The following is a 24,393-nucleotide window of genomic DNA, read 5'->3' on the forward strand; positions in this document are numbered from 1 at the left end:
AAGTACCATCACGCATGAACACGAAAAGAGCACCCTGAACACGAGACGGTCAATGGCCATCATCCTTTACCTTGATTTCAGTTCCACTAGAGTGACAGTTCACATTATGACAAAACTTTACATTAGAATAGATTCAACGTTGTTATTGTGCAAAGTACAAAGCCAATGAAATGCAATATATTTGCAATATATTATGAGTAGATATACAGCTATGAGGTGTACGGTTGTAAATACAAAGACATTTTAAATATGTGTGTGTGTGTGTGTGTGTGTGTGTGTGTGTGTGTGTGTGTGTGTGTGTGTGAATATACAGTGTATTTAGAAAGTATTCATATCCCCTTCACTTTTTCATTGCATAACTATTGGTCAAATTCATTTTCTCTCATTAATCTACACTCAGTATCCCATAATGACAAAATGAAAACAAAAATTCTTGAAATATAGCTCAGATGCCTCTAATTTCTCTTGATAACTGCAAAGCTTGATTCGAGTCCACCTGTGGTAAATTACATTGATTGGACATGATGTGGAAAAGCACCCACCTCTCAACAGACAATGTATATCAGAGCAAAAACCGAGCCAATAGATCACTGAGGAACGGTCTACAGAGCTCAGAGACAGGACTGTTGCAACACACAGATCTGGGATCGGCTACAAAAAATACCTACTGTGCAGAAGATTCCCAAGAGCATAGCTGCCCTCATAATTCTCAAACAACCGAGAACCTTCCGTGCCAAGAACCAGACGGTTCCTCTGACAGAGGTTCAGACGTCCTGTGTGGAGATGGGACAAAATTCCAGAAGGACAACCCCTCACTCCAGCCCTCAAACAATCTGGGATGGCACCGGCGCTAAGATGGCTGTTTTTTTTTTTTTCTTTTGAATAAATTTAGACATTTCTATAATTGTTTTTCAGTGTTCTGGGGTAGTGAGTGTGGATTAAGGAGTAAAACATGAATTTAAACAGAACCATGAGGCTGCATCAAAAAACTGAACAGTGAAGGGGGTCTGAACCCACTGTATATGTGTGGATATACTGGACTATTGTAATTCTGTGTATGTTGGGATTGATAAAAAAAAAGCTCTGGCACACTTGCAAAACATACAGTACAGAATGCTGTGGCCAGAATGATTAAGTCAGCCAAGAAAACAGACAATGTTACACATTTATTGAGATCCTTGAATTGGCTGCCAGTCCAGTACAGAATACACTACAAGATTATCGTCTGCACAACCATACATTTCTGATTTGTTGTCCGTGTACACCCCATCCAGATCGTCGAGATCAGAGAACGAAAATCTCTTGTGACAAATTATAAACGTAAAGGTGACGGAGCTTTCTCATGTGTTGGTCCTTTACTGTGGAATGACCTTCTGTATTCCATCAGATCGGCAAAGTCGCTGGTTGCTTTTAAGGACTTGTTAAAAACCCCTTTATTAGATGTAGCATGGGAGGCAGTCTGAGGTGGCTTAACCTTTGTTGGTTTTTCTAGTTGTAGGGTAAGCTTCCTTTTGTTTTAATGTCTGCTTGTATTGTATTGTTGGTTGTATGTAACTTAATTTAAGTGCTTTATATGACTGCTTGTGAAGCACCTTGGGCAACGTCCGTCATATAACGTGCTATATTCTACATATACAATTACACAGAATAAGGGTAAAATAATCATCATGGCAAAGATCACATAAGTAGTGGTATCAAGATTGTGAGTATTTACATAAATCAGTAACCTTTTCTGATGAGATTAGCGAATTAAAATATATTAAAAAAAACAAGCACTCATTTATAGGCAAACATTTTATTGTTTTATCAAGTCAAAAACAAAGATACAGAGAATTAGACAAGTCCTCTTCTATACAGTGGCAATTTAAGTTTAAATCTTACTTTATTACCCCTTTTGAAACCCAGCTCAACTGAAGGAAACCCTGTCACAATACACACACACACACACACACACACTCTCTCTCACACTCATCCATTCACTTCTACTAGGATCCTGGGTACACAAGAGACTGGAAATTTAAGAAAACATCGTTGAAGGCAATCTAGGGCAGAGACTCTGACGAGCTGACGAACCTGTTCCAAGGCTTTACAGCAAATGCTCGCACAAAGCCACCATGGCTGACATTTAAAGAGCAAGACAAACGTCGCTCATGTCAGGATTGAACCCTGGTTCCACCTGTTTATACACAACATTCTGCATATAGGTTTCCAGTATGGTACAGTATTTATTTTCAACCCTTTTAAGGGGGAGAAAATACTTTATAAAAAAAACAAAAACAAAACACTGATTACTGGGTAGGAGGAGGGTGTTTGAGATGAACAGCTCAACTGATTGCGAATCAGCTAGTAAAGTCGTTTTTAAATGGGTTTCTGCAAAAGAACAAAACACTGTTCATCATTGACTACAGCGACCCCTGCTGTTCACAGAAAAACTGTGAGAACGTTAAATTCCAAACATACCCAAAAACTCTAAACATCTCTATGAAGCAGACAAAAAAAAAAAAGATTAAATTCCACCTCAGTAACTTACGGGGAATCTTATTTTTAAATAACATTAACTAAAAAGTAAAGGGGGAGGGGGATTTATACAAACTCTGACAGGGACGGATGAGGTTTTATTGTAAAGAATTTGAGTACGACGCAAAAAAGAAAAACTCAGCTTGGCTGGTCCAAGCGAAACTGACATAAATACGACCAAATTCCCTCACCTTCCTCCTCCTAGAACGCTCTAAAATCAATAAAAGGAAGAAAAAAAAAATCTATGTTTCCAGAAAAATTCACATTTCTCTACAGTCAGAGGGAAGCTATTGCTGGCTGTAACTTTTTTGTTGTTATGTGAAAATTGAACAGGACGCTGGTGGAAGAAACTAGAAAGGGGAAAACAAAACAAAAAAACCCCACACAAAACAATATAGGACGACGGTAGATAAGCCATCAACATGGCCGTCCCCTACTACAACCCTTTCTTCTATGCAGATGACCAGCACGAGTCCATCTGGTTAGATTAGATAATCAAACTCAAATGTGGCCATTAACACATTTATGAATTAGAGTTTCAATTCTTTCTTTGCATGGATGAACCGAGTACAGCATATTTACAAAGCAAGGAAAAAGAAAAAAGAAAAAATCAATGTTAGATATGTTTCAGTAAAATATTTTCTGTGCACCACACTAGTCGATTTTTTTTTTTTTTTTTTTTTTTAAGATCCAGTTCTATCTGCAGTAGATATGATCCACTATTTACTTTATAAAGGCTTTTGGCAAATTAAGCTTTCAGCTTTCCGTAACTTTCAACACTGTATTAGAGACGTCTATTTTATGAGGGGTGGGTTTTATATTTATATTTCTAAATAAAACCCCTTCAGAATCCGACCGAACAAAGCTGAAAGGCGGTCGGTTCGACAGTTCTCGTCTATGACAATATCATAGTAAATAGAGCCGTATTTGCAGAAGTGACATGAGGAGGGTCCGAAAGATTTCAGAACCTTTTTTTTTTTTTTTTTTTTAAATACAGGTAGGACCCCAAGTTTCGTAGTTTCCTGTCGTCCAAAGCAAACATGGCGATGTCCACCCACGATGGTGACCCACGCTGACGCTGTGTTTTTAAGAAGGAACGCGAAGGAAGAGACAGCATTGCGAGGGCGAGTCTAAACCAGGGGTCCTCCACTTCAGTTGTTTTCCTCGTCGCTGTCATCAGGGCTGATGGCTGGACTGTAGGTCGGAGACGTCGGACTGTACCCCGGCGAAGTGGGGCTGTAAGTCGAACCTTTGGGACTAGTAGGAGAGTATGTCGGTGAAGTTGGTGAGTATTTTGGAGACGTCGGGGAGTAGGTAGGAGAAGTGGGAGAGTACTTGGGACTGGTCGGGGTGTAGGTAGGAGACGTTGGGGAGTACGTCGGAGAAGTAGGGCTGTATTTGGGCGTAGTGGGAGAATAAGTTGGAGACGTGGGGCTGTATTTGGGAGACGTGGGCGAGTACTTGGGCGAAGTGGGCGAGTATTTGGGTGACGTCGGGGTGTATTCCGGAGAGCTGGGGCTGTATGATGGAGAGGTGGGGGTGTATTTGGGAGAGGTGGGAGAGTAAGATGGGGAGCTCGGGCTGTACGAGGGCGAGCTCGGGGTGTACGTAGGAGACTGCGGTGTGTACCGTGGGCTGGATGGAGAGTAAGATGGAGAGGTAGGGGAGTAAGATGGAGACGTTGGAGAATAATTGGGGCTTGTGGGTGTGTAATTCGGAGACGTGGGCGAATATGAAGGTGAAGTGGGGCTGTAAGATGGAGAGGTGGGTGAGTAGCTGGGCGAAGTGGGCGTGTAATTGGGCGAGGTCGGGCTGTAACTTGGAGATGTCGGGGAATACGAGGGCGACGTTGGGGAATACGAAGGAGAGGTGGGTGAGTACGAGGGGGAGGTGGGCGAGTACGAGGGGGAGGTGGGAGAATAGCTGGGAGACGTCGGAGAATAGCTGGGAGACGTCGGAGAATAAGAAGGCGAAGTCGGAGAGTATGACGGGGACGTCGGAGAGTACGAAGGGGAAGTGGGGGAATAAGAAGGAGACGTTGGAGAGTAAGAGGGTGATGTGGGTGAATAGCTTGGTGAGGTTGGGGAGTAAGATGGAGATGTGGGAGAGTAAGATGGAGACGTTGGGGAATAAGATGGAGACGTAGGGCTATAGTTAGGGCTGGTGGGAGAGTAGGAAGGAGAAGTGGGAGAATATGACGGGGACGTGGGGGAATAGCCAGGGCTCTGTGGGGTATAGCCTCCAGGGGAGCGTGGCTCATACGCTGGTGACGTAGGGGAATAATTTGGAGACATGGCGCCACCTGGAGGAGAAAAAGAGCAAGAACAAGGTAAATTTTTTCCTTTCAGACTTCATGACATGACTTCACAGAACATTTACAATATGTAAGCCTGTCAAACTAAACAATAGCTTCTAAGCCAACCTGGAGAGGGAATGTAAGGACTGGCTGGACCAGGAGATCCAGGGGAGCCGGGTGTAGGAGACCACGCAGGCGAGTAACCCGGAGAGAAACCGCTGGCGTCGGAGGCAGCACTTGGTGAAAAACCTGCACCTCCAGGAGTCATTCCACTTCCTGTATAGAGAACGAGAGCATTGAAAGCAAGAGGGTGAGACGGGTAATAAAACGTAGGAGACGAGAGAATCGGATAAAGAGCTAGAGGCTGTACTCACCCACGCTGGGAGACCATGCACCATAAGCCGGGGTGGCCCCCGTGTTCCAGGGCGTCATGGCCGGAGACATACCACTCATAGGGCTGGGGGCGGAACCAAAGAACATTCCGGTTGCTGAAAAAGGGGGGGAGGAGGGGAAAGAGAAGCCAGCATGAAATGACTTTTCAAGTTAAATAATTTTTGAAAATAATATGGACAAACAGCACTTACGTCCAGCCACGCTGATACCGGGAATGTTAGTGGGGATCTCCATGCCATATTTGCATTTCTCAGCATCCAGCAGCAGGTCGAAGCAGCCGGTGCCTGCAGGAGCCAGCTGTCCGAGCATGATGTTTTCGGACACGCCCTTCATGGGATCGCATTCTCCGTGGGACGACGCCTCCATCAGGACGTCCACCTGCACACGGGTTCAGGACAAAACCGGTAAAGTGAATTCATAATTAATCAGGCATCATTAAACAGGCAACAAGAGGATTCTTCGTCTCTATTCGGAATCATAATCTAATCATAATAACTGACGATGTGCAAAAAATTATTTAAAAAAAACAATAAGAAATTAATTTCTTTGCTCCTTGTTCTCACCGTCTCTTCGAAAGAGCACTTCATGAGCGGCCCGGTGTCCTGTCTGTTGATGCCGTGACGGGTGATGGCCATCAGGTGACCTCTGCAGGTCATGGTGTCGCACAGGAGGGCGAGGTGGCGGTAGTTCACGTAGGAACCGTCGAAGGAGATGACGTGGTACAACTCTCTCTCCAGAGCCTTGCGTACCGCCTCGATACCGAGCACCTAACAAAGGGGACAGAAAGATACGCCGGGCTAAATATGTCTGCAGACGTCAGTGCTTAATAATTCATATCCTTTAACTACACATCTGGAGGCTTTCCTAAATTTAGAATCTTACAGTGAAGATCTCCACAATATCGTTCGAGGTGGTCCTGACTGGGTCGACGTCCTTCTCGCTGAGGACTCTCATGAGACTGACGCCGTCTGTCTCCAGAATCCATTCCTGTAGAGCTTTAAACTCTCCCTCCTCTGTGATTATGGTCTTTTTCTTGTTCTCGGTTTGAGGAAGATGCATGTACACCTGCAGCAGAGGAAGCCGACCGTGAGTACGGCGTAAACGCACCCGGACAGGCGACGGAGGACTTTTTATATTTAATACACGCAACAACGGCATCCTTTATTGTAATCATGTGACTCGTCACCTTGCTGATTTGTTCGATGCCCTGTAAGGTCATGTCCGTTAGCATGTTGGACTCGATGCACCGCAGGAACACGTCGTCGTCCATCTTATCCACCACCTCCTCGTCCTAACGGGAACAGTTAAGTGTCTTTTATTCATTCTAATTAAAAAAAATAATGTAATTATTCTCTAAATCTCACCTCCTGGAACTTGTTCTCGTCGCTGTTCATGATACGGATTCGCAGCACCAGCTTCTCGGCGTTATCGTCATTGAAGATGCAGTTTAGGTCGTCGCCAAAACCTGGCAGATAGAAACAACACTTTTACTAATAGTTATTACTATTAACGCTCATTACTTTGACTCTTTAAAAACTCCACCCTCTTTCCTTTTTGTTTATAATAATAAAGCTTGGTTTGGAATGAAGGGGATTAGAGTCTTCTCACACCTGCATTAATCTTCTCTGCGATCTGCTCCATGGAGAGCTTGCGGTCCGTCATGTGCTTGCGGTCCAGCTCGATGCGGAGGAGCCAGGGAGAGATGCGAGTCACGTCGAAGTCGGGCATCTCGTAGTAAACGTTCACCCACTCCTGATCCTCTGCAACTACCGTGCTCTGAGGGTTTGGGTCATAGTAGATAGCAGTGTTCGCCGTGACCTTGCGGAGGGTCGTGTGCTCCAGGCGACACAGGATGTCTTTGGCGCGCTCTGCGTCGCGGGCAGCCTGGCCCAGCAGGAACACGGTCAGGGACGGAGTCTTGGGACGTTTGGAGATGTTGATCAGCTCCTTGAGTCGAGGCACACCCAGGGTGACGTTCTTGGCCGACACGCCGGCGTAATGGAAGGTGTTCAGGGTCATCTGAGTGGCAGGTTCACCCAGAGACTGAGCAGCCAGAGCACCCACCATCTCACCCGGGTGAACCTAAAACATTGATCAGAACTTAAACCTAACGCACCCCCAGGTTCAGACTCCTTTACACCACAGGACTTAGATTTTACTCACGATCGACTGGTTGAACTTGGTCTCGATCTCACCGAGGAGCCACTCGAAGGCCTCGGAGCTGAGACGAAACTCTTCGGTCATGCGTTTGGAGCAGAGGGTGGAGCGGAGGTGGATGTTAAACAGCAGCGTGGCGTTCTGCTGGGCCTGCTTGCTTAGCGGATCGTCGCCGTTCACGATCACTAGCTTCTTACTCAGTTCTTGCACACCTTCATGAGAGGGAAGAAGAAAAAAAAATTGGGATTCAATGAAGCCTCATGTACCTTAAACACATAGGATAAGGGCATCTGCCAAATGCTGTAATGTAAAACATAAATAAATAAATAAATGTCCATGTCTGAACTCAACCATAGAGCCACTCATGGCGCGAATAAGAAGTTTACACACCCTCCACCACTCTTAAAGGGTTGAGATCCGTCGGAGTTCTCGGGTTGATGCGGAAAATCTTTTGCGCGTTCCAGATCATTCGAGCCAGATTGCACGGCAGCACCACCTACAGTAAAGAAGAAATTATAACACGATCAGACGAGCTGACTTGCAGAGCATAGGCATGGGTAACGATTACATGATGCTTGGAACCGTCATCAATCCAAAGTGTGGGATTCATTTTTCCGCCAATAAAACTGACTGATAAACAAGGCTGTATTTTAGAGAGTTAGGGGCTTTTTTTTTTACACCTGGTCACTTCCTGCGTTTTCTGTGATCAGATAGCTATCCGATGGTAAAAAACACCAGGTCTAAATGCTCTCCGAAACGTTTTGGAGACGGATATGAATCCGATGGTACAAACCCCTTCAGGAGGTGGTCTGGGACACGTTTCAGATGAAACTGGATGTTCAAGCCACATACGTCAGCGCTATACTCCTCCCAAACGGAACTACGTCACTCGAGGGTGATCTTTCACCCAGGCGTCTCGTCGGGTCTAAAAACGCGCTGCTGCCGCCAGTGAAAACGCAGGAAACAGTAAACGCTGTTTTTTGTAACAAACTTCATAATCAGTTTTTTCGTGATCGCGTTCTGAAAACCGTATACACCAAAGTGTGTTCCGTTTCAATAACCCCGGAAATGAGATCAAATATTAGCATTTTGGGCGGGAGTAGAAAGATCGGATCGATATCAGATTCGCCGAGACGCATTTATGTGGCCTGATGTAAATGGGACAATTTTAACAAATCAGATAGCTATTGGATCAGAGAACACACATGAAGTGAGCAGGGGTAAAAAGGCACATAGACGTACATTATACATTTCCATATCAGGTGCAAGTCATTTTTTTTTTGCAGATTGTGGTATTAAGTGAATAAACACTTGGATGTTCATCATTAGCATAAACACAAACCTTGCTGTCTCCAGTGGGAAAAATAGCTCTCAAGATCTCTCGGTCCTCCTTCATTTTGTCGAACTCCTTCTCCAGAGCGCTCTGGACGTGCGCGTTGGTCATCACGTCCTTCAACACGTCCTCCTGCAGCGTGCGCCGCAGCGCTCGCTCGTTCGTGTACTCGAACTTGAACCTGGTGGATTAAACAGGAAAGGTGGTCAGAGGTTTGAACGTTTTTACTCGGGGCTGATCATAAGGATCGTTAGTAGCGTAGTGACTCACTTCTTCTCAAAAGCTTTGTGGGATGGTTTAAGCGTAGCCATGTTTTGAAACTCCACGGCCTCTCCGGCCAAGCCGTCCTCGCCGTATCTCAGCTGTACCACCTGATTAATGGAGTTCCTCACCGTGGCGTCGTATTTCACCATAACAGACTCCATAGACTTGATCAGACGACGCTGGATATAACCTGAATACAGCAAAAACACGACAAGGAACGTTAGTAACTCCACGGATCGAATAATAAACAATCTTTAGTTAAACGTGCTCCTGTGGACGCTCTCGTCGTCTCACCTGTCTCGGCCGTTTTCACAGCCGTATCGATCAGACCCTCTCTGCCTCCCATGGCGTGGAAGAAGAACTCCGTAGGCGTCAGACCGGCAAGGTACGAGTTTTCCACGAACCCTCTACTCTCGGGACCGTAGTCATCCTTGATAAAGTGAGGAAGAGTCCGGTGCTTGAAGCCGAACGGGATTCGCTTACCCTCAACGTTCTGCTGCCCCACCACAGCAATAACCTAGAGATCAATAAAAAGCAAAAACGTACAGCATGGGAATTTAACTCTGAACACGTGACGACGGATACATCGGATTTTATACGAGACTATTTTTTATTAAGTCTTTTACGCTCATAAAGTCTCACCTGTGAGATATTAATTTTGGAGCCCTTGGATCCAGCCACCACCATGGATTTGAAGTTGTTGTACTCAGACAGTGACTTCTGGGCAGAAGATCCGGTCTTGTCTCGAGCGTCGTTCAGGATACGGTTGACCTGGTTCTCGAAGGTCTGTCTCAGAGTGTTACCCGGAGTGGGCTCCAGTTCGTTGTTGTGAGCTTTCTCGATGACCTGGAAAGTGTCATATGTGAGGATTCGGTGTGGCTAAAGCTCTAAAAACTCCTCTCAAAATAAGCTCCGCCTCCTCCAGCAACCCAAAAAAACAAATCTGTTCAAATGTTAAGACTAAAGACGTCGAAATTCGTTCTCACCTCTATCACGTCCTGCTTAGCCTTCTTGATGGTGTTCTGAATGTCAAGATACGTCTTTGCGTCGGCGATGGAATCACCGATACCGATAGAGTGACCTACAAGATTGGGAAGGAAGGAGAAAATAAAAAAAAACCATGATCATGAGGCAGGGGAAGAAAAAAAAACACAGATGTAAATGTTAACAGACATGGAGACTCGTGAGTAAAACCTCACCTTCGATGAGCAGCCAGTTGTTGACGACAGTCTGGATGTTGGAGTAAAAAAGCCGAGTGATGTCGTGACCCATCTCCAGGTAGGAAATGTGAACGAGAGAACCGGCAGATGTACCCAGGGACTTCTTACACAGGATTCCCATGATCAGTTCTCCGTTTTCCACAATCACCTGCAACAGGAAGAAACATTCCAGTCATTACACCAACCTCAAAAAACAAACAAAACAAGTGACTGGACTTTCTGTTGAGAGCTTTTGATTAGCGAACCGTTGCATGTTCTGCGATTGTCCCTTTGAGGGCTTTATGTAGATCTAAAACCTATGAGAAAGGGTATCTAGGAGCATCCTAGCAACCCCCAGGGACCCTTAAACAACCTCTGATCTGATTACATTTAACTGGATTAAGTAGAAGACTGTAAAAGTTCAACACTTTTTGAGAAGAGCTTCCGTATAAAGCCTTTAAGAGCTCCATCTGTGAGGCAAAGGGCCTTTAAATATAAAAAAAAAATGATCTAAATGAAGCCTTTAGTCTCAGATCAGGTCCAAAAGTGACGTCGCACCCGTCAGCTTCGCTATATAAAAGGCTCTACGTGACGGGAGGACGCCGATGAACACTTAAAGGTGGGGTCTCTGTTTGAAAGCCAATGTTGATATTTGAAAATCACCAAAACAAACACGCCCCTAAACCAAATGGGTCCCACACCTGTATTGATAGCTCTGCCCACACATCCGTAACCCAGGCAACTAATGCAAAGAAACGTGTCTATCATAGCTGAAGGGAAGAACAATACGATTGTTACCCTACCTTTAAATGTTTTTTATAGAAAACTACATCGAGGTTTGTTCAGACAGACGCCTGAGGAACCTACGATAGTTTAAAATGTTACGCCGAAGCCTCGTTACTGGTCATCAGGCCCACCTTTGTGTCTCCGGGAGAGATGTGCTTAAACGGGCCGCTGTCTTCGTCGTCCGGATGCGTGCTGTGCGTACGGATCACGTTGATGTGACCTGGAATGATCAAGCTGAAGATCTGTTTGCCGGTCCACAGTGGGCGTGGCTTCAGGATCGCAGGCTGAGGCACTTTGCCGTCCCAGGAGGACAGGAACATCAGCAGGTTCATCACTTCGCCCTGATCGAAAATAATCCGTTAGAAAAGTTCGTTATGGTTGAGAATCGCAGGTTTTAAATCGGACCGATACGCACCCTCTCTAAGAAGACGTCTCGCTTGGTGAACTTGCGCACGGCCGTAAGCGTGTCCTGCACGATACCCATGACTGGTCTGTTGGACTGGGGTGTGACGATCATACGTGGCACCATCGCCAGCTCCTGGATCTCGGCACGGGTCTCGAGTGACTGGGGCAGGTGAAGGTTCATCTCGTCTCCGTCGAAGTCGGCATTGTATGGAGTCGTTACGCTGCGGAGAAGATTGGAATTTTATTCTGCTCATCTCTCATTTAACAAAAAGTTGATAGAGTGAAGCTTTACAGGTCTACAGCATGCTACACACACACACACCTGAGGTTGAGTCGAAACGTAGACCAAGGCAGGATTCGAACTCTGTGACCCATCATAGACATTTTGTGCAAGGTGGGCTGTCTGTTAAAGATGACTATGTCGCCGTCACACATGTGCCTCTCCACCTGACGAGAAACCGGTCGCAAAACAGTTCCCTTATCCAGAGCAACTTACATTTTTCATCATAACTGAGCAAGATGAGAAAGTTGGGGGCCTTTGCTGAGGAGCCCCGCAGTGGCAGCTTGGTGGACTCGGGGTCATGACCTGTAGTTTAACACCCTGACCACTAGGCTACACACTTCATCTTCATGCCAAAATTATTTAAAATAAATAAATAAAACCCTGCCGGTGAACAGTATTATTTACCTTATAGCCGATCTGAAGGTGAAGGTCGCTCGGTTTTGGGTGGAACCGGAGGTCAATTCGGTCTCCGTTATCACGGATGATGTATTTGGCTCCAGGATACTGACTGTTTCCTCTCCTCACGAGTTCCTGGAGTCTGAAATCGGAACCAAAGTAAACCCAAGTGCATCATTATAATCTCCATAGACAAGCTGACGCTTCTTTCCCTAATCACTTATTAAAAAAAACAAACAAACAAACAAAAAAAAAAAACACTAGCTGCTTGGTGTCTAAATTTTTTACATATCTAACGTCGAGCCAAAACGCTCCACACGTAAGGACGTATACAGTTTGCAGCGCTGGAGAGTGTGTTACCTGTCGATGTTAAAGGGCGTGACGATCTCAGGGAAGGTCATGTTAGCGGCGATGGAGCGGGGCACGCCCACCTGGTCGATCTGTAAGTTGGGATCAGGCGTGATGACTGTTCTGGCGGAGAAGTCCACACGCTTCCCCATCAGGTTTCCACGAACTCTGCCTTCTTTCCCCTTCAGCCGCTGTTTGATTGATTTGAGCGGACGACCGGATTTCTGCATGGCCTGAAACGAACGATACGGAGTTTAAACGTCGTGACGCTCCGAGCTGATTCGTTAAGGAATAAAGTAAAGGTAATCGATTATATTAGCTTATATCTACTCCAAGTCATCTCTACTTTACCGTATTTTTATCACGTTTGATTAATACTTACTCGAGGCAGACCAGGCAGCTCGTTGTCCACCATGGTGGCTACGTGGAACTGCAGGAGCTTGACGTCTTCTGCTATGACGTGTGCTGCGGCGCCGCTCTGCTCGTTCCGTCGCAGCTGGTTGTTGATTTTCACGATGTCGGCTAACTTGTGAGTCAAATCGTCCTGAGTGGGAACCATAAGAGCTATTTAATGGGACATTTTGGATGTACACAACTGACTGGTGAAATCAATGCATTATTGATATTTTGATTGATATGCATTATTATTCACAATTGATTGTGATATTTCACATCGGGCTTAATACCAGATCATTCACGATCTTTGAACGTAAAATGGCTTAAATAAAAAAGTGGCCCTTATTGTTGTGAGACCATTTTCATTGCCATCAATTGACAATTAAATTAATTGTTATTTAAAAAAAAAAAAAAAAAAAAAAAAAATCTAAAAACTTCTCCAAATCAAACTGAAAATTTTGCAGTTTAAAATCATTTATAAATTAAATTATATTTTAATAAATATTTTATTTAATACTGTTACAAAAGCTAAAGGCAATAAATATGTAAAAATAGTTGAATTTTAAGTAAATTTGCTTGTACAAGTTTTTCGTGTTTGTTCCGTTATGTTGTTTCGTGCTGTTTAATTCTTTGGAATGAATACAAACATACTTGTAATTAACTGAATCAATGTAAAGTTGAGCACCACTTTGGTGGAATCAATAGTGGACACGCTGCGTTGGTCTCTCACCTGGTTCCTGGCCGATCCCTGCATGACCACAGCCGGTCTGACGGCGAGAGGCGGCACCGGCAACACGGTGACGATCATCCACTCGGGCCGAGCAAACTTGGGATCCATACCCAGGATGAGATCTTCCTCGTCCGAGATGCGTTTAAAGATCTCGTGCACACGTTCGGGGCTGAGAAGAATCTTCTTCTCCTGAGAGTCTTCGTTCACGTGCTTCCACTCGGCATACAGTTCCAGGCCTGAGCGCCGGATACGAGGCTGGTAGCGTCCGCATCCTCCGTGACCCTGATCGTAGGTGTGGAAGAAGCAAACCGTACTTGTTAGTCGATTAAAGAGAAACGGCGCCGCTGGACAAGCCAGGTGTGTTACAGCTCACCTTTTCTTTCGTGAGGTCCTCGTCGTTCTCCTGCTGCTCCACTCCGAACTTGTTGTCCATCTCCTCGCCACCCTCGCAGATGTTTTTACCTTTGCACAAGTCGTACACGTGCATCAAGCGCTTGCGCGGCTGACCTTTCGACTTGCCCAAGATGTCTTTGATTTTTGGGTTGTTCTGTACAAACATTTTGAAAACGTACGTTAACATTCAGAGGCCCGCGTCGATCAGATTAGTTTTACGTCACCGCAGAAAAGTGCAAATTTAGAGAACGACACACACCGCATCGACCAGCAGCTTGGAGCAAAAGAAACACACACAGCGGAGGACTTTCATGATCTTTGTGATGAAGCCAACGTGAAAGACAGGCTTGGCCAGCTCGATGTGACCGAAGTGACCCGGACATTCTGTCATGTTACCTGCATCACAAACAAGGCACCAGATTACGATCCATCATGATGATTTAAAAATAAAATACTATAATCATGTCTCAAATGAAATACGGTACAAATATTATAAATAAAAATTTTTTTTATATATATAAATATTTTTTTCCTTCACTGTTACTGATTTATTTACACATCAGTAAACACCTCACTAATATGAAAGGTGATATTTCATTCAGGACGAGTGCTATCAGCTCCGCCACCGGACGCACATAAAGCCGTAAAAAGATGACGCACCTGCACACGTCTGGCATCTCCCGGACCTCTCGATGACGCCCTGCCGAGGGTCCATGAGACCTCCCAGTTTGGGGCGTCCTCCCTCTGTGGTCTCGGGGTACTTGATGCCCCCTTCGGTGACAGACATCCGTTTCTGACAGGAAAGAAAAAAAAAAAAAAAAGACCAGACAAACATTAACCTGTCCTCCATTTACACATGTTCAACATCCAACAACTGGACTAAACACTGATCAGAAGACACAGTAAGATTATTGGGGTAACATGCAAACTTACAACCTCTCCATCACTGACATCACAGCACAAGTCTGACAACAAACGATGCGCTGTTTACCTTTACGCAAGGTAATGAGTGCTTAACGACCACAACACAATGTAAACACCAGACAGTGCGCGTGCACAAACTGCGCGTTCACGTGACTGTCACCTCTGATCACGTGACCATCACCTTTCCCAGGTGGGAAACGTAACCGTTCAGACGTGTAACACTACGCTATAAATATAAAGTCTTTAGGGCAGAGCACACGTGATGCTGATGCACGTCTCGCACTGACGTGATTAAACGTTAAAAACTACTGAAAGTTTGATTGATTAAATTTTAGGTTTGATTGTTTTAATGCAATCTCGTGCATGATCGAGCCTAAGGTCAAGTGCACACACAATGTGGTTAAAGATTAAAAACAAAAAGCATGCGTTTGTATTTCATGTCAAAATCTTTTATTGTCAGGAACAGTTTTGGTTTGGACTTTTACGAAACTAAGAAAAGAAATAAAAAGAGAAACAAGACCCGAGACACCAATAAGAACGTAACAACTTTGCACTGCTGTTATTTATTATTATTATTATTATTACTACTACTACTTTTTTATTATTAATCAGCAACATTTCTGTTCGACTTCCTGCACGTGCGCTTACTGTTGTTAGAGTGGCGCGTGAGCTAGCTAGCGATGCTAAGCTAGTGCTAAAGCTACACACACACTACGGATTGACGTGGAATTAAAGTGGTTATGAGGTTAATAATAACACTGAGAAGCTCTCAGAGCGACAGAGTTGACGTCCAAAAGAATGAAGAGAGTGAAAATAAAACAAAACCCAGCGCAAAAAGCAGAGACCTACAAGCTCATCAGGGCTGAGGACGCCGAACTGAACCCTCCTGATGAGGCGCAGTGGGCATGCGCTGTCGCTGGAAGGCGGTCCGTGCATCCTGTCTATTCAAACAGACTCGTCCTCCCTTCGGCACGCCGCTTCTCACACACAACGCCTCTCAAACGCCACCAAGACCCTCTTCCTGGCACCGAGAGGTGACCGGAACGTGTCCGATGGCGGTTTCCAAACGAACCACGTTTCTTGCCACTCAATGTGCCTATTTATTTATGAACACAAGCTAACTGCTTATATATCCCGCTAGCCCCCTTCCTCCCCTTGATCCACACTGTGGTGCGCTCTAAGCGCATCTGAAAGAAAGCGACTCGCACACGTCTTTATATAGACTGAAGTACAGCTACGGGTTAACCTACACCGTTTCACAGGGGCAACCGAGTTAGAAGGCGGGTTGCATCGCTGCGTTCCCGAACGTCCATTGGCTACACGAACGGTAAGTATAAAAAAATGTATAAAGGTTGACGCACAGCCAATCACGATGCAAGGTTTTGTATCGAACGAATCGTAATCAGGACAAGGCGGGAAGTCATAGAAATATGACTTCCTATTGGTCTGTTCTTAGAAAAGGCGTTGCCTTAAACCATCTGTGTGTAAATAAATTTAAATATTTAACAATATGAAACGGGATTTGCGGGCACGTTTATGAATATGTATGAGCAATAAAGAAACAACCAATCAGAGTAAACTATAACGGCGTTCGTATCGTCCCGCCTCTTTTACGAACATTGCCGATGTTTGCCGAAGGCTGTTTTCCTCGTCTAAGCAAAAGTAAAAAAAACTGTACTGTTCCGTCCGTCTCGTCCTGGATCAGCTACGAGTGTTGGAAAAGAAGCTCGCGCGAAAGGCCTACCGTAACCACCGAAGATTCATACATCATTTTTTTATTCAGCCTTTATCTTCAGTACTCAAAAATTAACTCTAACAATGTTTTATAGCACCCTTTTAAATATGACCGCTCATTTTGTTAGCAATTCAGAACGTTTGCTACTATTTTATGGGAAATTGCAGGAAGCCTCGGAGTCGAGTTAAAGCACTGGCCGGACACCTGACAGACACTTTCGGTATGCGCCGTTGGAAAGCCCCCGGAAAGCCTGCAGCTTTGTAACAAGTCTATTTTTAGATTTTTTTTTATAAACAAAATATCACAAGTTATCGTTTAAAGTTTGTCAGGCTGTTGCTTAAAACAGTGGTACGTATTTTACGTTTTAATCGTGTTTTATAAAGCTTTTACGTTGTAGGCCGCGTGTGAGCCGCGAGATCACGTTTAATAACAGGATTAAAAGATAAACGCGTTGGTAAATATATTACTTTAGAAATATCTAATCGAGATGTTCAGACTACAGACGGTTCGTTTAGTGAATTGTGGAGAAATATTACGTTTGTGTCGCCTGTAACAAAAATGGCGTTAGGTAATATGAGCCGCTTTAAAAACGCTCTATAACGTAGATATTCGTGTTTATGTCGTTGTTTTTATAACGTGGTGTAAACTAAGTCGAATTCTTTCGACCACGTCGATGAAGCTCGTTTGGAGTAAAATTTATATTTTGTATTTATTCGCGTTGTGAAGGAGAGTTAAAGCACAACATGGCCGCCGTGCTGGTTAGCCTGTTAGCATGTTAGCTTAGCACACTTGTTTCTCCACAACAGCAGTGAAGTGACCAGATAAACGTCCATTCGGTTCGATAAATCGACTATAAAATAACATAGGGCATAGAATTTAATCGTTTAAATTGTAATTAATTGTTTACAAACGTAGAGTCGACGAGTTTTATCAGTTATGTTTTAGTTGTGTTTTAGTCTTAGTGTTTATTTTTATTTAGTAATAATGTTGTTAGCCGGTCGGTTTAACGGTTATTGTTAATATTTTAAGTATTATAATAAAATCAGAAATAACGAGTACTGGATAAATTGTATGTTGTTGGATCTCTAGACAAGTTTTGTTGCCGTGGTATTGTGATTTGAGGAAATAGTGATTGAGAGAGAAACGCACGTCGTTTTCTTGTTGCTAGGTCATTTAGTATATTTTTAAGTATGTATAACGTGTATATGTAATGTGGTGGTGGGAGAATCGTCCATATCTTGCTCTTGCGCGCGCGCAATGCTAATGAAGCCACCTAGCATAGCCGCTATTCTAGCTTTTGTCTGTCTCCTGGTGTTGTTCACGACATTAAAACATACGATACGTTTATTTTAGACGATTATTATCTATATAGATTTAGTCTCAATGAACGTATGGTTATTAATATTAGATGACAGGCTATCTTAATCAGATAACTAGTTCTCTTAGCCGGCTAACAGTAAAAGCTTTGTTATATGTAACTCGGGTGTGTTTCGCTTTGTCTTTCTGTCTTTGTCTCTCTCTTTATGTATACATATATATGTATATATATGTGTGTGTGTACATGCATGCTCGCTCCAGTATACTTTAATAATTGTGTCTCTTGTGTGAAGTGCTATTATGTTTAGAAACGAAACGGCTGTAATCCGTGTTCAGAGCTGTACTTGGTGTTCCAGTATGGCGGAAGGCAGCTCTAATAAAAATGGAGTCTGCTCTGTTACTGGGTTGTTGTTTTGTAAGGAACAGAGAAGTCAGCCTGAGGAGTCAACTCCGCCACAGTCAAACACGTCTCCTTCCTTATCATCATTATTGTCGTTGTAGCCTCACACGTATAAGAATTCACTGCAGTCGGCCGATTATGTGACCCAGATTGAAAAGAAAAAATAAGTAGGAATGTCTCGTGTGCCACGGAGGCAGGTTCAGATCGTCTGCTTTAGGAGCAAGTCAGGTTAGAGAGGTCTTCTCAGGGGTGTGATGCTTTTCAGGGGAAAAGTAAGTACAGTGCGCTCAGAAAGTGGCGTGAAGTCGCAGAGTGATGTGACGGCACGTTCATTTGCATGTGGATTTATTCATCGATATTATTGTATTAACTCAATAAATTCTACATCCATGTCATGTAATGTCTTCGAAAATAATCTGGGATAAATCGTAAACCGTAGGAAAGAGCAGAGGACGAGCTACTGTCTGTACCAAAAGTAGGCCGAACTGAAGAATTTAACTTAAAGTAATTGTTTTATTTTCATATGATTTACTTCATGTGCAAACGTTACTATTAAAACTGGCCACATCGATATGCACAACTGTCATATTTTGACAGAAATAAGCTGCTTTATGTGAACTATGAAGGAAACCTTAATATCTGGGTCTCCTGGCCAGTCATATTTGTCCTTTCACCCTAGTGACATGACATTTAGTGGCTCTCGACTGAGCCTCGTTATAAACAGCTGGAGATGGAGAATAGTGAATCCTGAGAGTTGCTGTTAAAAACATTGATTTACAAACACGACTTCCAATAGGAGATTTTTAGCTCCTCGGAAAGATTCAGTTGTGCGTTTTAAAGACAAGGATGACGGAAATGGTTCGTCTGATTCAGGGAGTTTGTCATCAGATGAAGAAAATCTTCTTGAAGATGGTGTCAGTTAAAACGTAAGCATTCACACACACACACACACACACACACACTTTGTATACAGAAGTTAGCTGTTTATTTTTAGTGTTCTCTCTTTTTTCTTTTAGTAGATGTTTGCTAAGATGTCAACTAGCAGTCAGAATTTATTTGATAGATTGACAGCCAGCACGTGCATCTATTTATTTATTAATTTATTTGTATTTTCTTCTATTTTTATCTTCATACAGTTCTGATCCACAAACTTGCTCAGCTGCTGCAGTCTACATTACCCCTGTTTACCAACCTTTTTTTGGGAGGATGAAGGCCAAAATGCTAAACCACTGGACCTCTTTCATCTGTGATTTTTCAAAGGTTTTGGTGCAGGCATGTTGCTATAATTCCAGCAAACAGGCAGCTCAAATACTGGACACGGGCAAAAAGTACATATGGTCCGATGTCACTGTAGGCCAGTTCTACAGATTCGTTAGTCACGCATCGGTGGTTCTTCTAATACATCCAGGATTGTAGCGAGAAAGCCACTTCGACTCTGTCCCATCTCCAGGAACAGTTGCGGCCAGGGAAAGGTTCATAAGTTTCCTAGAATGATGGAGTGACCCAGACAAAGATGTGGTGAATCATAGGAAGAACGAGACACCAGGCCATGAGCAGTTGTTTCATACAAAACGCATTCTCGATGAGATTTGTGCCCCATGTTAGGCATATTGCTATCCACGAAGCGAGCCCTAAGTCCGGTATGACCCAGGATATGAAGTCTATAAAACGGATGTTCAAACTTTGTGTTCGCTCCGATGTCTACGTGAATGATTTGTGTTTACTAGGGAAAAACAAGGGTAACAATTAGGACTGGAATGTTTTGAGTGTTACGGCTGCCATAAGTCCAGTTTACCTGATAGCTGGTACGGAGCATGTATGTGGATATCTTTTATTACATTTCACAGACTTTGCACACCGGAGCTTGTGGAAAATACAGCTAGAAAGGTTTATATTGAACGTTGAATGGAACATTGGTGATAAGGGATTAGACATTAGGATCCGTAGTGATTCGATACCGCAGTGATTTGGTTTTTGGGTGCAGGTGATCAGCAGTCGGTTAGTGGGGTCAGTACTGGGCGATTGGACGTTAGGAACGTTGGTATTTGGGATCTATGGTGATTAATGATTGATGGGAACAGGAGAGCAGTACGAGGCTATTGGGCACAATGTTATTGGTTAGCTAGATTTGTTACGAATGGGGTCTTAAATCTTCAAATCTTCATCCATGTCTGCAACACTGAGTCTTCTTGTGGCTCTTCTTTCTCTTGGAGCAGGAGTTCTTAATGGGTTCTCACCTTTTTTTTTTTTTTTCCTTTCTGCTCCCACACTCACCTTACTTTGTGGGTATCAGGTTTCTCAGGGCAGGACAGACTCCTACACGGACTTTTAACTGTACAGACGTGTTATCACAGGACCTAAAATCAAACCGTAACACACCACACACTGAAACTTTATACTCAAGCAATGTCTTAACTCTGTATGTCAGTCATTTACAGCACATATTCCTCATCCTGGTCTCAGAGAACTTCCTGTTCTGCAAATTTTATTTTATTATTTTTTTCAGCTCAACACACCGGATTCAGCTCGGGAAAGGGTATTAATTAGTTGAATCAAGCGTGATGAGGGAAAGAGGAAAAACTCTCAAACGTACAGGACGGCAGGCTTTTATGAACTTTTTATGTGAGAACCACAAGCAGGAAAATATTTATGGAATTATCATATGCCACAATATGAAGAGACGGCTAGAAGCGGTAGTGTTTGTAGGCAAAAGATATTTAGCTAAATCGAGGTTTTAAATTTCCGTCAAACTTTTAATTATGGATTCTAACAAATAAGCCCAGTGAAATTAAATACAAAGCCGTTTTTGTGCCAAAATGCAGACCTGCCAACCTTTTACGCATTTTGTGTAGCAGATACGCATTTAGACATCAAAGTACGCTGCTACGATTTTTCTCTTCAAAATACGCATTGTAAAAAAACGTTGATGCCTTTGAGTTCAACTGTCTGTGCATTTGTGCACCAGGCAGTGCGCCTATGGGTGTAACGGCATTGGGCAGCAACCTGGGAAAATAATAATTCGAACCAATCATAGCGCCAGTTTAAAACTCTTCAACGCTACAAGCAGAGAGCCGTCAAAACGAATGTGATTTTCATCTGTCTCTGTCTGTCTTCAATTCTTCTTACAGTGACTGTTTTTGTTTTTTTTTTTTGTTTTTTTTACACAAGTGACGACTTAATGTTTCAAAGGTAAATGGCCAGAATTGTAAGTTTCATCCATTTTAATAATCCTGCCGAACCACAGCCGTCGTTAGACTCCTTTACTGTGGCATGTGCCCAAGTGTCCGGTGTTGTGCCTCAAGTTTAAGTTTTACGCACAGACCACGTTTTACTTTATTTGCCAGTATTTATATAGGAAACGTAAGTCATGTCTGTAAACGCGTTGCCGTCGTACTTTAACGTAAAAGACAAACTGGCACGAACACGCAGAAATCAATATCCGCGAGTGTGTGTGTCCCTTTTATAGCAAGCAGTCATGCTATAACATGACGAAACTAATGTCATTTTTTAATTATCAATCGTATTCTGACTCTATTGTTACTGGCTCCTGTACATCACATCTGATGGACATCAGATTTTTTTTGTAAAAAGCAGGGAAATAGAAGCAGAATGTAGAAATGATGAGGGAGGTATTATTATATGATCAGCCAGTCAAAACCATAGTGAAGTCTAGAGTCTTGCATTATTGCTGAGAAAATTAACACATGTATGTGTTGTCAGACATGAAGTTACTTTAGTTCATTAGATCTAATTTATGGCAATACATAAAGAGTTGTTAAAATAGTATGCAGATATTATACACAAAGGATCATGCACATACTCTTTATTTTAGTAGCAGCCAAGTATTATTGTACATTTTGTACATCAGTACTGTAAAATGCGAATCTTCTTACATGCCATTAGTGCCTTAAAACATATTAATAATGTACAAAGTGTTTTCATGCAAATGCGCATGGAAACCTATTATGAAAAACATGAGAATGATGATGAGGTGTGTGTTTTGTGTGTTCCTTGCAGTTAGTAATACACATGATGTCAGATGAGGATACTGACAGAGAGGGAGAGGGAAGCAAATCTAAAAAGAAGCGAGTATATGCCCCTCAGAAGTTCCTGACCGGTGTCGTGCCTCAAGTTTAAGTTTTACGCATAGATCAAGTTTTACTTTATTTGCCAGTATTTATATATATATATATATATATAGCTTGTGAACTTAATCAACACTGACTAGCAAATGTGCCTGACCTCGCGCTGCGTTGCTGCAGTAAGTTGCTACTCAATAGATTTTTTCCAAGGTTGGCAGTTCTGCAAAATGTTGTCACAGTACTTTACTTCACCACTTCCTTTTCTTTAATCTTTTTTTTTTTTTTTAATTGAAAAGCACAACACCTCAAAACAATGTCCCTCAAGCTAGAGCGAGGTCTATGGTGTAGGGCGTTACACATCAGAGACTCGTCCTGCCGCTGGTCCTCTGGTCCTGGAGAAACCCACATGTTTTAGGGACTTTCTCTACTTTAGTACACCTGAACCAGATAACGGCTTTAAATTTACAGCTGGTTCTCAGCTGACTGGTGTGTTGGACAGATGTCCAGGACAGACGGTTCTCCGTGTAAAGGATCGGGAACGTGTGATGAATTCTTCCGATATTTCTCTAGTGTGAACTTTGTGTGCGCTGCATCCGGGTGTTATGGTTTTGTAATCGTGATTATTTGCTAATCTAGTGTAAAAATATCACAGGAGTAGGCAACAGTTTATAAAGGCACGACGTATTGTGAAATGCTCATCTCGCACGTTCTCGTATACAAACCGGACAGAAAGATACGCTTCCCACGATAGGTCTGTTTTTAGAAAGATCAAGATTCTGACTTAAAATCTCTTTTCCCTGCTCTTCTGAAATTCAGGAACATGCTCAGATTGTCGCATCGCAGCAAGATTCAAATCTAATTCAGTTTTAACACTTTAAAAAATAACACACACCAGCGACCTATCAGCCAGGCCGTACACGGTGATTTACCGTGAACCGATGATCACGTTCTTATCGTAGCTTTATTTTTAGTTTCTTTACATTTTGACATTGTTACACCCCTTTACTCAGTCCTGAACTGATAGCAAGCCCTTTTCTTCATCACAAATCCAAACCTTTTTGTATGCTAACTATTAAAATTTTTTTTTAATGTATTTTATTTTATTTTACACAAATGTGCTTAATAGCTTTCTGACACCACATTTGGGTGCACGTGCATGTAAAGTAAGCTAGAGTTCAACGACAACAAAAAAAACACGTTTTGTCGGAAGACATGGGCATGTAATATCTTGTGTGGCGTGTTTCAGCCTAATCCCATGTCAGGACAGCGTCAGTGCAAGTGTTAAATGTATTTTCTGCTGGAAAACACTCGATTAGAGTGGGGTTTATTTAAATTTTTTTTTTCAGGATTTTTTTTTTATGCTTCTTTTCCCATCAGAGCTCTTGGCTACTTCCCACTGCACCATAGCCATGACTTCCTGTTGAACCTGATCTCAGAATAAAGATCTCACTTTAACACCATACCTCTTGTTTTGTTTTTGCTCTTTCTTTTCTACATCCTGGTAACATTCATACGATCCTCTACAGATGGACCCTGATCCTGGTAACCACATGATCTCCTGTAAGCTTTAGGATTAAGTGCGTCCCCGTGTGGCAGACATCAGAACTCTGTTACACAACAACTCCACACGCTCAGAACCTCCTCTGCTGGAGTGCAACTGCAACTGCTGGGGTCATTTTAGTCCATTCTGTTCAAGTTACAACGTTTTAATACAGTTTAGTGCTGATCTTAAACTTAAACACAACACACATACACAAGATTCTATGAACAGTCACACGAGCTTAGGTTCTGTAACAGTGGAATCTTGGTAGTATTGTTGAAATATGGAATAAGCTGATTTAAAAAAAAATTTTTATTTTAGCATCTCTTTTTTTTAACTTGTACACTTTGAATGTCGAGACATAAATAGTAAATCTTATTAGAAAAGAAAACCGTATGTTTTTTTTAACGATCAAGCGCAGAACCCTAGCAAAGAAGTAGCTCCATTTTTAATAGAAAATATTTCACAGTTTAGAATTTTTAATAAAGGGAACAAAAGC

At 43.0% G+C, this 24,393-nt stretch overlaps 1 protein-coding gene and 1 long non-coding RNA gene across 2 annotated transcripts; one reads left to right on the plus strand and one right to left on the minus strand.

Moving 5' to 3' along the window:
- Positions 1-1,779: 1,779 nt before the first annotated feature.
- On the minus strand, positions 1,780-16,017 carry polr2a (RNA polymerase II subunit A). The gene is made up of 28 exons (XM_027165321.2): positions 15,670-16,017; positions 14,557-14,689; positions 14,156-14,292; positions 13,877-14,050; positions 13,504-13,785; positions 12,760-12,921; positions 12,390-12,610; positions 12,039-12,171; positions 11,673-11,797; positions 11,361-11,571; positions 11,077-11,286; positions 10,160-10,328; positions 9,947-10,041; positions 9,603-9,806; positions 9,255-9,477; positions 8,967-9,150; positions 8,706-8,877; positions 7,754-7,859; positions 7,370-7,575; positions 6,817-7,288; positions 6,571-6,671; positions 6,393-6,497; positions 6,089-6,271; positions 5,770-5,973; positions 5,398-5,584; positions 5,188-5,301; positions 4,940-5,089; positions 1,780-4,819 (listed from the first exon to the last, which is right to left on the minus strand). The coding sequence occupies exons 1-28, from the start codon at positions 15,754-15,756 to the stop codon at positions 3,669-3,671; spliced, it is 5,901 nt and encodes a 1,966-aa protein (XP_027021122.1). The 5' UTR covers positions 15,757-16,017; the 3' UTR covers positions 1,780-3,668.
- An 89-nt stretch (positions 16,018-16,106) lies between these two features.
- Positions 16,107-23,816, plus strand: LOC113655047. Its single transcript, XR_003443626.2, has 2 exons — positions 16,107-19,198; positions 19,409-23,816. It is a non-coding gene; the product is annotated as an uncharacterized LOC113655047 (long non-coding RNA).
- Positions 23,817-24,393: the final 577 nt, after the last annotated feature.

The sequence above is a fragment of the Tachysurus fulvidraco genome, chromosome 8 (assembly GCF_022655615.1).
Source record: "Tachysurus fulvidraco isolate hzauxx_2018 chromosome 8, HZAU_PFXX_2.0, whole genome shotgun sequence".
NCBI classification, from domain to species: domain Eukaryota; kingdom Metazoa; phylum Chordata; class Actinopteri; order Siluriformes; family Bagridae; genus Tachysurus; species Tachysurus fulvidraco.